Raw genomic sequence first — 14,270 nt, 5'->3', positions numbered from 1 at the left:
TATTTCTAGGTCATGCTTACACTGAATGTGTAGCCCTTTGGGGCTCACACCTATGGGGGGTGTCTTTGTTTATTCTCACCTCCTTAGGCAGGTGCCACACTTTATCTCTTGTCCTCCACAGTTTGTGGAGTCATAAAAACTGAAGTTTACAGTGTCAGCACATGCCTCAAAGTGTAAGCCAGCTTCAGAACTCGACTCACCTCTCGGACTTTCTTCCTTCACAGAATATTGGATCTAAATTTTCCTGATGTTATTACCAGCTCATTAATGCATTTAAAATTTTTATTAAGTATTTTATCCAGCAGTTTTAATTGTCTTCAGTAAGGGAATCAGTCAAAACAGGGTCTTCCATATCATCTCTTGACACTCCATCTAGTTCTGTGACTGTTTCTTACTGCTGTTCATAGACATTTCCCCCCCCCCCCCCCCATGGGCAGGCACTGGGAATCGAACCCAGGTCTCCGTGGAGCATAGCAGGTGAGAACTCAGCCTGCTGAGCCATGTGGCCTGCCCTGTTCTTCAGAGATTTTTATTCCTTTACCTATTTCTTGATATTCCCAGTGGTTTTTTTTTTCTTCCTATGTCTCTTCCTATGCTACATGCATACATCTTAAGCAATTTCATTCGCTTTAAAATATTTTTTCTTTCACTAGTGTTTAATAGTTTAATATGTGTATGAGAGAGTAGAGAGGAGGTACCTGATACTTTATCCTGAACGGGATTCTGGCTTCTGGCTTCTGGCGAGACAGCGCAGGCCCTCAGCTTGGAGGACACGGGGACAGAGGCCGTTGGTCCTTCCAGTGGACCTGCTGGTCTGCTTTCTCTCTTCACCATCAAGAAATGTGGGAGCCACTCAGAAGGCCCAGAACACCCACTTTCAGGCCAAGGCTGTCCCTGTCCAAAGTCTTGTCACTGGAGCAGTTATCAGGGACCACGTCAATGCAAGGCATGGGCTTTATAACCTGGTGGGGAGGGAGTCAAAAATCTCTTTCCGTTAGAAGCTTACAGACTAGTTAGGGAGAATGGGCCGTATCATAGCCATGCCCTTTCATAGTTTTAATGACCAACTTTAGTCTGATCTGTGTTTCCAATTTAAAATATTCCTTCTGGAATAGTCATTCATTCAATAAATATTTAATCTGTCTCTACCATATACCAGACACTTCTCTAGTTGCTAGAAAAATGATACTGAACCAAACAGACAATTTCTCTGCAGCTTACATTCTAATACAAGGAAAGAACCACAAAGGAGAAGTAAAATAAAGAAAAAAGCCAAATTCAGATGGCGATGAGTGCTCTGAAGGAAATGAAACAGGATGATGTGCTGGTGACTTTTGTTAGAATGCTCAGAGACAGCTCCTCTGGTGGGAACGACAGGAAGGAACTAGCCATGGGAAGATCTGGGGGAAGAACCTGCCAGGAGAAGAGAAAAAGCTAGAGCAGAGTCCCTTAGGCAGGGATAAGCTTGTTTGCACTCAAGGAATAAAAAGAAGGGCGATAAGGTTAGAGCCAGGGGTGAGGAGACAAAGCAGTACAAGATGTGAGTAGAGAAAAGCAGGGCCAAATCTATAGGGCCTTGAAGGCCACAGGAAGATACTGTTTTCTTCGAGGCACACTAGGGAGACATCAGAGGAATTTAAGAAGGGCAGTGACATACTCAGATTTATATATACATATAAATAATCGAAGCCAGGTCTCCCACACGAAAGGAGCATTCTACCACTGAACCACCTGTGCACCCCATATATATATATTTTTTCTATATATATTTTTAAAGAGTTTTTTTTTTTAAGGCCACCTTTATTGATGTATAATCAATGATGTGCTGGTAAATATTTAATGACCAGTTCCAGGGGTGGGAGTGGGGCGGGCAAGAACCTTTATTTACAGTGTCTGCAAATTTATGTGGTATAAATACCTTCTCCCTGGCTGATTCCAGCCTATGAGGGTGACAGCACTAAATGTCGAGTTGAAACTAGATGTGCAGAACAGGGTCTCAGAAGAAGGTATGTGCGGCTTTGCACACCACTGGGTATGATTTACACACTGTCTTTGTTTTCCAGGGCTGCTATAACAAATGAGCGCAAACTGGTTTAAACAACCGGAATCTGTTGGCTCAGTCTGGAGGCCAGAAGTCCCAAATCAAGGTGTTGGCAGGCCAGTCCTTCCCCAGGGTCTCCAACCGAGTGGTGGTGACTTGCTGGCCATGAGCCTCTGCCTCCGATCCACGGTGATTTGGCTCCTTCTGTCTCCGCCTATGCTTTGTATTTCTGGAGTTAAGGACTCCAGCCATATGGGATTAAAGGCCTCCCAAATTCAGTTTGGCCTCTGAAGATCTCATTTACGAATGTGTTTGCACCCACAGGACTGGCTGTTAGGATATGAACAGGTCTTGGTGGGGACATTATCTATCTACCGCACATACGTACATTAGCATTTCTCCTTTTTGTTGTGCAGGTCTAGAAATGTTGATAAAGATTTACACTGGGAATCATCACTCTAGCTAGTGAGGGGGGATTTGATGATAGGTGGGCCAGACTGAGAAGTGGTATCGATTACTTCAGTATTTAGACAATTAGTAAATAGTTTTCTCAGGGGAATTTTTTCTAAAAAAATTCTTTTATAGATGCTTTCATTTTAATGCTTTTGTTTCATCATCTGATGGGGAGAATTAGGCGTTTTGATAAAGGATCCTTTGGTGCTTTGGAGCTAAGTCCTTAAACATAAGCCATCGTTGTGGAGGTGAACTCTTATAAATAGGATTTTTTTTGATGAGCTTTCTTCAGTTTAGATGTGGCCCAACTGAATCAGGATAGGTCTCACTCCTGTTCCTGAAGGCCTTATAGGGAAGGTCACAGGAAGAGAGAGAAAGACACAGGGGGAGCAGCCAAAAGCCGGAAGTCAATGGAAATGAGAAGAGAAGCCAGGAGAGGCTGCCACATGCGCTGCTGTGTAATAGAAAAGCCAAGGACCAGGGATCATCGGCAGCCAGCTTGGAGCGCTACAGTGTCCTGGGAGAAAGCATTGCCTTGATGATGCCTTGATGTTGGTCTCCTACGAGACTCCAAATCATGAGCCAGTAAATTCCCACTGTTTAAGCCAACCCATCACATGGCATTGGCTTTAGCAATCAAGACACTAAAACAGACCTTATCATCTCTATGTTTAATGTTCTTAGACAGAGCCTGAAACCAGATTTTCATGGACAAATTACAGTATGGAAAGCAACCCATAGAGGATTCAGGATCAACTATGTAAAGTATCTAGGGGTAATATCTGACCTGAGAAAATTATGTTTATTTAGCTGGAGGGATGAATCCATTGGTAAAAAGAGTTATAAACATTAGCTGTAACTGCATAATCCAAGTGGATGGCTCCAACAATATAACTTGAATTTAAACCCACATTCAGACTATTGTTTAAATATACATCCCAAAGGGAAATGAACTTTCACAGTTAATCATTATAAACACTGAGTATTGATATGAACTAACATTTATTGAATGTTTTCTCAATAAGTGCACTTTACAAGAATTTACTTATTTACTTTTTATAATAGCCACTTGAAATAAGGATATTATTATCCACATTTGATAGATGAGGAACCTGAAGTGTATACATTTTAGCTATTAGGAAAAGAAATAAACCTTGTTATTATGTCAATGAATGGCAGTTGATGATTTGAGTGGAAGTGTTTTTATTCCTTCTGAACTTGTGTCATTTTGAATTATTGGGAAAGCCTTATGATAATTTTAGGAGAAAACCTGTTAATTATTTTTAAATGTTTTTATATGAATTAAAAGTTTTGAGTATTTATATATATGTGCTATAGATATCAACATTTTAAAGATAAGACGGCACCACTTGTGATAAGTTGCTAAAGGAAGGTTTATTGAATGCAAAGAATTGACAGCAGATTTCTGTAGGGTAATCAAATGAGTCATTTTTCTTTATGACATTCTTCAGATGAATGGGAAAATATTGCTATTGAATACCCAGATAGAGATTATAGTTCAGTGGCGGAAAGACAGCAGGACAGACTTTTTTCTTAGACTTGCTCACGTTTTCAGACAGATCTATAATGCCTTCTCTTCTCTGAGAGCATTTGGTGTATGCTCTCTGTAGGTCTCAGATTAATTACTTGGAGATTTCTCTTCCAGGGAGTGGAGTCTGGTGGTAAGTATTTTACTACGTTGGTCTACTTCCTCAAGAACTTTCTTAACCACTATAGCTTTGGTTGGATCTAAAAATTTAAATGTAAAAGAAGATTTTAGAGGGCTGAGGAAAATGAACAAGAAATTATATCAATTAAAGGAATAGTTGGATTGTATATAAGTTTGACCATGTGGTAAGCACAAATACGTAGAGTCAATGTTAGTGAATTTTAATTTCTTGGTTGGCTAAAAACATGGCAGAATGTTCCTTTGTTTAAAAGTTAGCACACATCCTTAATGTCAGCCATCTAGCACACTGATATCTACTAGATATGTATCGAGAATGAAATAGTATAGAATAAAAATGGAATTTCATTCCAATTACCTTTGATTTGAGTTCCCACATTTCCAGATCCATAATCTTTAGACTTGTAACCTCCAGACTTGCAAGCCCTGTGAGCATATATTGTTGAAAACATAAAAAAGAGTGATTTAGAGAGAATTCTTTCAATCCTAGTTTCACTACTACATTTTATTTAGCTTTCGAGAATGTATTCAGTGGGTTGCATGGTTGAAACTACTCTGCCTTAGCACCAAGAAGTGATATTTTAAATTTTCATACTATAAATATCTATTTGTCTCATGTTTTTATAAGATGTTCTTAATCTGTATCTTGACAGTAGAGCGTTACATTTAATATTTAGCATTCATGAATGCAGTTTCATCAGTTCACATTCACTTTCCAGGGATCGACATTCCAAGCAAATTTCAGTTTGATACATCTTCCCTGTCAATTATTTTACCTACCCCTCATCTCCGCCTATCAGGAGGCAGTAGGTCTCGATCTCCTTCTCCAGGTGGACCTTGATGTCGAGAAGCTGCTCGTACTCGAGTTTCTGGCCCTCGGTCTCGGTTCTGACCTGGTGCAGCTGCTCTTCCAGGGCCCCGATCTGAGCCTGGATCTGCGCCAGCTGCTCACAGAAGTTGCCTTCGGTCTCCGTCAAGGAGCACTCCAGGGAGTGTTTCTGTAGCAAACAATAAGGAGAATCTGAGCTAGAATTACAGATAGGCTGACATTTGCATCGATCTATGGTTTTCTCCTCTTGTTAACTTTGCCCATAATCGTTTCAGATTTCACACTGATGCATAGTTAAGATGACTTTATGAAACTGCTCAAAAAAAAAAAAGAATAAATCTTTCCATTTTGCAGACTGGACTAAGGATGTCAACATTATTACTGTTTTTGTTATCTTTCCTAAGACTTTAAGTTAATTTCAGAAACATTTATATGGGTGTATTTTCAAAACCTTTAAGGGCTTTGAAACAAACTGATGCGTGTTTAAACTAATAAGCAGGGAGATGGTAAGAAATTGTCCTTTTTATACCGTGGCCAAGAGAGACTGAAGTTCAATCTCCAGTGTTTGAAGAGTGCGCTTCATTTCCGTCAGCTCATTCCTGGCTGAGGTTGTGGCTCCCACATCCTCAGAGATCTGCTGTTGCAGCGAAGCACTCTGAAATGGGATAGATTAGGCAACAAATCTTAGTTTTCTGAGCATCACTGAAATGACAGAGGGATAGTTTTCTTGACCCAGCTCACCTTTTCGTTGAACCAGGCCTCCACGTTCCGGCGGTTCTGCTCAGCCAGGTCTTCGTACTCGGCCCTCATGTTGTTCAGCAGGACGGTGAGGTCCACCCCGGGGGCCGCGTTCATCTCCACGTTGACGTTGCCCCCCGCGGCGCACTGCAGAGCCTGCATCTCCTAGACGCAGATGTGCAATCATTTCAGCTATGCAGGAACCCCATAGGAAGTCTAGAAGCTTAGCATTGGAAGGGTTCCTAGAATTCACCCTTTTCTGTTTCCCGGCTGTGCAGTGCCCACCTCTACATGAACACGTTCCCTGGCCAGTTGATGTGACTTTCAATGGTGGTCAACTCAGTACATGGTAGAGAAGCTGCTTCACTCTTGAAGACTTTTTGTTACAGAGCTCTTTCTATGGAAAGCCAAATTCTTCCTCTGAGAACTCCCATTACTTGGTCTTTGTTTTGCTACCCAGAAAAATTCTAAAGTCCCTTTTCCAAATGAAAGTCCTTAAAGGATTTCAAATTTGTTGTCCTCCATCCTCTCATTCTGTTCATTTGTAGCCTAAATGTCTGCACTTTTGTGGATTGGTTTTCCTTCGACTTAGAGACAGCTTTGATGTGTTCTCAAATCAGCTACATCCTGAACAGACAGCATGAACATTATTTAAGGGCTGAAGTAGAATAACTCCTAACAATTGAAATTATCCCCCTCCCCAACCTCTAGGAAAGAATATCACCCTCTAAAGAATCCCAGCTGTCTATCAGGCTTACACAAGACCCTTATAATCTCATGACAGAATTTGGAGTCAGACAAATCTCCATGTGACATCTGAGTCTGCCCTGCAGTGGCTACATGAACTTGGCAAACTTTCTTAACCTCTTTAACTTGCAATTTTCTTATCTGAAAGTTGAGAATAATAAAAGCCCCGTCTATTAATTGTAGAAAGAATTAAAATAACTACTAATAAGACCTAGCAATACTACTCGGTACATAAATATTCCATAAATGCTATCTATTATGGTTATCATCATATACATTGAAATCAATTTTACAGTCAAAATCTATACATTTTTCTCTCTGAGTCATGTGTGCCAGTGAGTCAATAATAGGAGTATGAATGGCAACTATCACTGCTAAAACTGAAATAGCACAGATAAAAGCTTAGGTCTCTGCTGCAGAGACCCTTCTCCTCCACTCTAGGCCCCGGATGGTCCTAAAGGAGGTAACCGAGCCTCTCTCTTTCCTCTCGGCCCCAAACCTTCCAGGTCATTCTAGCGTTCTTTCCTCCCGGGTGGTTGGTGCCTACACCCTCTTTATCTCTAGATGTGGTTTTTACTTCTGAAGGTTTTGTGAAAACTTCCCCAGCTCAGCCAGAAAAAGAAAGAGGAAGATAAAAAAAGATGCATATGGTTTTGTCTGTAGGTGAGGCATTAAAAAAAATCAATGGGCTAGAACCATACTAGATAGAACCTATTATGTCAATATAAGTGATGGAGTGTTTTTACAAGACAGCTTCATGACTAATCAAGTAGCTCTTAAGCTTGATCTCATGCTTTAAGCATTTGGTGTGACTGTGGAAGTCTTTTTTCTGTTTAAAAATATAAAACTCATTTTCAAAGTATAAAGATTTTGCCCCTTTTAGAAAAAGGTGTTTCTGAAAGCAATCCCAACGATGTATTTGGAGCAGTGGCTGCATGATCTGATTTTGAATCTAGCTTCCAAAGGTGACCATTTTGGAAGCATACTATTTATTTTGAAGTTTAAATTTTGGTATAAGAGTTTAATTTCAGTCTCATTATTCTTATAGCCACATCTATTAAGACTATGCATTAATGTTAAGTACATATACTTAATATACATATTAATTACTGTTTTAAACCCAGGATTATTATATAGAAATTCACATCTAGTTTTCTTAGGCAGTCCTCAAAGTATATTTATTTTATCTAATTAGATGTAATCTCCTAAGTGGGCCATTTTAATTTAGCTATGATTACATAGGCAAAAACTGCTCTTATAATTCTGGTTGTTCTGGAAAACATGATTCCTTTTTTGTTTCTGTGGGAAACCTGATGGGAAATCAAGATTGAATCTGTACAAAAACTTTCCCATTTCTAAAGACAACTCCATTTTCTTTTCTGCCTGGCAGAAAATCTTTAGCATTCTTGTCCGACAATGGGTCTTTAGAACCAACCTCCTATGTTAGAGGCCACATGCATTATCTCCTGTTAGGTGGGAAGTGTCAGAGGGAGAGAACTGTAGACAGCTCTTACCTCTTTATGGTTCTTTTTGAGGTAAGTCATCTCCTCACTCAAGGTTTCGTACTGAATCTCCAGGTCTGTTCTGCACAGGGTTATTTCATCCAGAACTCGGCGTAATCCGTTGACATCGGCCTCTACACTCTGGTGAAGTGCCAGCTCATTTTCATACCTTAAAGAGTGTCAATGATTTTCCAGTTTGTTACATGGTTGGAGAAATAGTCACACACACACAAATCAATGCTCAAATGCCAGAACTTCAGGATTTTGAAGTGGCAGATTTGTCCACAAAGAGTCATTTCCAAAGATTCATTGTATAATTATTATTTCTGTTTTCTTTTGAAGTAATTCTTTGACAGAAAAAAAACCTAGAGTATTGTATTGGGGGCTGTTACATAGCAGTTCACATCTTCTATTTAATAGCCAATGGATAAAAAAAGTAAGCACATTGTATTTATTTTAAATCCCAAGTGTTTTATTATGGTTTCAGAATAAGAATTGGCAATATTTAATTGAAAGATAAAAAGAATAATTCAACTTACTGCTTTACAATAGTCACCATGAATTCTTTCTCACTCTGAATCTACTTACTTGAGTCTGAAATCATCAGCTGTCAGCCTGGCATTATCAATCTGTACAACAGTGCTAGCATTGCTAGTTGTGGAAGCAATGACCTAGAAATGAGAAATTTGACTTTTTAAAGGCAATTTAATCACAGCCAGTAAAAAAAAACCCAAAAAGTAATTTTTTTTAGATTAGAAAATGAAAATAACAAAAATTGATATAGTCACTAGCCAGGGACGTTTAAATCGCGATGTCAATGAACCAGGCCTACTTAATCTTTTATTTCCAATGCTAAATTGAAATTTCCTTAAAAAATTCAAGATGGGAAACGTTTTTAGAATTCAGTGAAGGTAGTGAAGAAAGAAAAAGCAAATTTAGAAAGAAAAATGATGGCCAAGTATACTTACCTGAAGTTTAAGATCATCAATTATTGGGAAATATCTGCTGTAATCATGATCGAGACCACGGCAGGAACCGGGCCCGAATTTCTCATACCACCCCTTGATCTTCTGCTCCAGGTCGGCGTTGGCCTCCTCCAAGGCTCGCACATTCTCCAGGTAGGACGCCAGGCGGTCGTTGAGGTTCTGCATGGTCACCTTCTCGTTGCCAGAAAGGAGGCCCCCTTCGCTCACAGTAAAGCCAGCACAGGAATTGCTTCCCCCTGCATTTCCTCCTGCTGAGCTGCCACCGAAGGCACAAGAGAAGCCGCTACCAATTCCAGGGATGCCACAAGCATTTCCAGCCCCAAAACTGGCTCCCCCGCTGGCGAGCCTGAGCGATCCTGTGGTGGCACGGCCACCGGTTCTCTTGGATCCACTGGAAAGTCGCAGAGACATGTTATCCGGTCAATGTGTCGTAGCGCTGCACTAGTGGAACTCAGACGGGGTGCCTTCTCCTTTCCACTCTTCTGTTTGCCTTTTTATAGACAGTTCCCAGGGATGTTCTGATGGAAATTCTGCCTACATAGAATAAAACCTGGCTTGCCAGCCTCAGCAAGTTAGCATAATTGGGTGATTTTTCCTAATTAGTAACTAACTTTGCTGGGTTCATTCTGTAGGAGGGTGGTTGCCCTCGGGTTGGTGGTTATCTGAGAAATGGGTCTGGGTGGAGCAATGTCAGGTTTATTATTATATTTTTAAATTGTGAGTGAGTCATTCTTCACATCCATCCTTAGAAGATAAAGCTCATCAGTCCACTAGGAAATAGAAATTTGGTGTCGTGCTTTTGGGCTTTTATGCCAAAGCAGATTTTGATGTTTCTGAGATGTTTTCTGCTTTTATTTTCACAGTTCTTTCCATAGAGGTAAAGAGGAGATCTGTAATAATTGTTTTCCCAACCTGATGCTTCAATCACCAGTTTTTTTCCTTTTCTTTTCCCTCTGTTTCCAAGGGAAGTTAACTTCCATTTGGGCTAACACGTGCATCATATTTTGTTGACATTTATGTCTGGGGAGCGTTGTCTTCTCAAGCCTCTTGATAATTAGGGACACACCCCTAATTGCTGTTATGTTTTGTGGGAGTTAGAAGGACATTAATTTATTTCCTGAGCCTGCAAAATTTGAAGCAGACTTGGAAGGAATATTAAATATTTCTTTGCTTCCTTGTGGTTTAGCTCAAGTGAAAGTCACCAGTAAATTAACTATTTACTGGGTGTGGATTCATAAATATTTAATGAAAACCATAAACATTACAGGAAATTTTTGAAAATTCTGGAAATTACCTTTGACTGCAATTTCCATACATAGTTATGATGTGAGGCTTTTGCAAACATACTGATTCATTCATTCAACAAATATTTAACATTTAATATGTGTCATTCACTGTTCTGGGCACTTGGAATATAGCTGTGGATTAAACAAAGGCCTTGCACTCACTGGGTTTATACTGTAGTGGATTCATTTGATCAATTAACACTACATTCTAGATATACGGGACCTGAGTTATGATGATGGTTAAGATATGATCTTTAGTATTCCTTTTTTTTCATTTATTTTTTTGAACATAGCCACATACAAACACAGACATTCTTACCATATGATCATTCCACTCTTGATATATAATCAATAACTCACAATATCATCATCATGATCATTTCTTAGAACATTTGCATCAATTCAGAAAAAGAAAAAGAAAACAGGAAAGAGTTCACACATACCATACCCCTTACCCCTCCCTTTCATTGATCACTAACATTTCAATCTACTAAATTTGTTTTAAAATAAATTTTTCCTCTATTTTTATTTTTCCCCCTATTATTTATTTATTTTTAATCTATGTGTTTTACTCATCTGTCTATAAGGTAGATAAAAGGAGCATCAGATACAAGATTTTCACAATCATGCAGTCACACTGTGAAAGCTATATCATTATACAATCATCTTCAAGAAACATGGCTACTGGAACACAGCTCTACATTTTCAGGTACTTCCCTCCAGCCTCTCCATTATACCTTAACTAAAAAGGTGATATCTATATAATGTGTAAGAATAACCTCCAGGATAACCTCTCGACTCTGTTTGAAATCTCTCAGCCATTGACCCTTTATTTTATCTCATTTCTCTCTTCCCCCTTTTGGTCTAGAAGGTTTTCTCAATCCCTTAATGCTGAGTCCCAGCTCATTCTAGGATTTCTGTCCCACATTGCCAGAGAGGTTTACACCCCTGGGAGTCATGTCCCATATATATAGAGAAAGGAAAGTGAGTTTGCTTGTTGTGTTGGCTGAGAGAGAGAGGCGACATCTGAGCAACAAAAGAGGTTCTGGGTGGGCCACGGTGGCTCAGTGGCAGAGTTCTCGCCTGTGATGCCAGAGACCCAGGTTTGATTCCTGGTGCCTGCCCATGCAAAAAAAAAAGAGGTCCTCTGGGGGTGACTCTTAAGCCTGATTTTTTAAAAAATTTATTTATTAATTAAAAAATAAAGAAACAAAATAAAACATCAACATACATAATCAGTAATTCACAATATCATCACTTACTTGCATATTCATCATTTCTTAGAACATTTGCATTAATTCAGAAAAAGAAATAAAAAGACAATAGAAAAATAAATAAAACGAACACAGGAAAGAAAAAAAAAATTATACATACCATACCCCTTACCCCTCACTTTCACTGATCACTAGCATTTCAAACTAAATTTATTTTAGCATTTGTTCCCCCTATTATTTATTTTTATTCCATATGTTCTACTCCTTTGTTGACAAGGTAGATAAAAGGACCATCAGACACAAGGCTTTCACAATCACACAGTCACACTGTGACAGCTGTATCATTATTCAATCATCCTCAAGAAACATGGCTACTGGAACACAGCTCTACATTTTCAGGCAATTCCTCCAGCTTCTCCATTACATCTTAAACAACAAGATGATATCTACTTGATGCATAAGAATAACCTCCAGGATAACCTCTAGACTCTGTTTGGAATCTCTCAGCCATTGACACTTTGTCTCAATTCACTCTTCCCCCTTTTGGTCGAGATTTTCTCAATCCCTTGATGCTAAATCTCAGCTCATTCTAGAGTTTTTCTAATCTCTCGATGCTGAGTCTCAGCTCATTCCAAGATCTCTGTCCCACGTTGCCAGGAAGGTCCACACCCCTGGAAGTCATGTTCCACATAGAGAGGGGTAGGGTGGTGAGACCGCTCATTGTGTTCACTGGAGATAGAGGCCACATCTGAGCAACAAAAGAGACTCTCTTGGGGGTGACTCTTAGGCCTAAGTTTTTTTTATTTTATTTTTTTATTAACGGAAAGAAAAAAAAAGAAATTAACACAACATTTAGAAATCATACCGTTCTACATATGCACTCAGTAATTCTTAACATCATCACATAGATGCATGATCATCGTTTCTTAGTTAAGCCTGATTTTAAGTAGGCTTAGCCTATCCTTTGCAGGGATAAGTTTCATATGAACAAACCCTAAGATTGAGGGTTTGGGCTATTGCTTTGGTTGTCCCCACTGCTCATGAGAATATCAGGAATTCTCCACATGGGAAAGTTAAATTTCCCCCCTTTCTCGCCATTCCTCCAAGGGGACTTTGCAAATACTTTTTTATTCACTGTTCAAATCACTCTGGGATTTATCGGGACATCACTCTGGACAAACCTACAAGATTTCATACCCTACTCAAGGTTCCATGTACTTATGGTGTTCAATTAAACTGTCCACATAAGTTATATTGCTTTAGTCTCACACATAAGTTAAAGTTTTAAAATATGAATTACCATCTATTTTCAACACCCTCCAGTATTGTTTAGGCTTCCTTTTTATCTTTATCTTCTTTTCCCCTTTCCTTCCCAAACTCTTCTGCCCAAAAATCATTAAAGGGGCTACATAAGATAGGTGCTCATGCTGGATAGAAGGGTGTGGAGCTGCAGTATCCCTGCATAGGGTGGTGAAGCCCAAGTAGGACGAGAAGGGCATCCATGGAGAGTACAGAGTACGTGTGTGTGGTGGAAAGGGCAGTGGCATTGGGGGCAGGGTGGCAACCAGAGACCAGTTACATGTAAGGGGAGTAAGCAAAAAATACCTACATTAAAGATAATGGGAGCCATATTTCTCACTGTCAGAGAAAGGAGTTACAGACATGAAAAGAGAGAAAACTAGAATGAACCCTGTGGTGCTGGATAGCAATTAGATTATTATTATGGAGTTATGGCTTATTTGTATCTATATGTAGGTACAGATATAAAAATAAGGGCATATTTAAAGGTGTGGAATGATCTCTTTATATATTTATATATCAATGAATGTAAATGTGTAAGTCCATCCTTCCTTCCTTCCTTCCTTCCTTCCTTCCTTCTTTCCTTCCTTTCTATTGAATCACTATACCATCTATCTATCTAATCTCTTCTTATATCCTTAGCTCTGCCTGCTGCAAATGCCTAAGAACAGTGGTAACCCAATAGCAATGAGCACAGCTAGAACCCAGTTCTTGGTTTCTAAATACCATCCTCCTTGAGAAATGGCTGATGTGGAAAAAATATAAGATAAGCCTGAAATGATCTTGTGTCAGAAAGTAAGGAAGTGCTTGAGGAATGATGGAAACATCTCAAAAGGGATCAGAAGCCAGCTTCAAGGGGTTGTCATGACCTAAATCTGGGATAATTTGAGTATCAAAATAATAATGAAAGGGTGCATGGGTAGTTCAATGGTAGAATGCTTGCCCAATGTGGGAAATTCGGGTTTGATTCCCAGATCAGGTACCCCGCCCCCACACCTCCAAATAATGATAGCAATGGGTTTTTTTTTTTCTGACTTTATACATTTATTGTTCCCCCGAGGGGGGTACATCGTTCCTGGAAGTACTGCAATACCAGGTCGATGTGTGGAGTGGATGGAGCAAGCTCCTATTCCATCTCCTAATTCCAAAAATCCAGCAATGGGGTTTTAATCTATTTATTAAAATAGGAATCCAATGACTCCGTAGTGGTGTAAATAAATGAATAAAGATTGGTGAGAAATGGTCTCTTTGCATAGTCTCAAAGTACCTATGTACAAAATATTTATTAATTATAAAGGAGAAAAGCACAACTTTACAAGGGAGAATCTTGGCAGATACCATGTAATCAAGGGATCAAAGTTAACTTCATCAAAATGGGGTAAGATACTTATATGCCACCTTATAGGTTGCAATGAAAAGAACACAACATCATGCCTGTGATTTTCTTACCAAAGATGCAAAACCTGAATCTAATCATGAGGAAACATC

At 39.3% G+C, this 14,270-nt stretch overlaps 1 protein-coding gene and 1 pseudogene across 1 annotated transcript; both read right to left on the bottom strand.

Moving 5' to 3' along the window:
* Positions 1 to 3,885: 3,885 nt before the first annotated feature.
* KRT25 (keratin 25) lies at positions 3,886 to 9,438 on the bottom strand. Its single transcript, XM_077163034.1, has 8 exons — positions 8,966 to 9,438; positions 8,586 to 8,668; positions 8,010 to 8,166; positions 5,752 to 5,913; positions 5,540 to 5,665; positions 4,962 to 5,179; positions 4,540 to 4,607; positions 3,886 to 4,243 (listed from the first exon to the last, which is right to left on the bottom strand). The coding sequence occupies exons 1-8, from the start codon at positions 9,392 to 9,394 to the stop codon at positions 4,134 to 4,136; spliced, it is 1,353 nt and encodes a 450-aa protein (XP_077019149.1). The 5' UTR covers positions 9,395 to 9,438; the 3' UTR covers positions 3,886 to 4,133.
* Positions 9,439 to 13,841: 4,403 nt separating this feature from the next.
* On the bottom strand, positions 13,842 to 13,973 carry LOC143689335 (U2 spliceosomal RNA; annotated as a pseudogene).
* Between the last annotated feature and the right edge of the window lie 297 nt (positions 13,974 to 14,270).

This window comes from Tamandua tetradactyla, chromosome 6, assembly GCF_023851605.1.
Source record: "Tamandua tetradactyla isolate mTamTet1 chromosome 6, mTamTet1.pri, whole genome shotgun sequence".
NCBI lineage: Eukaryota > Metazoa > Chordata > Mammalia > Pilosa > Myrmecophagidae > Tamandua > Tamandua tetradactyla.
This window is presented reverse-complemented; position numbering and strand designations above follow the sequence as displayed.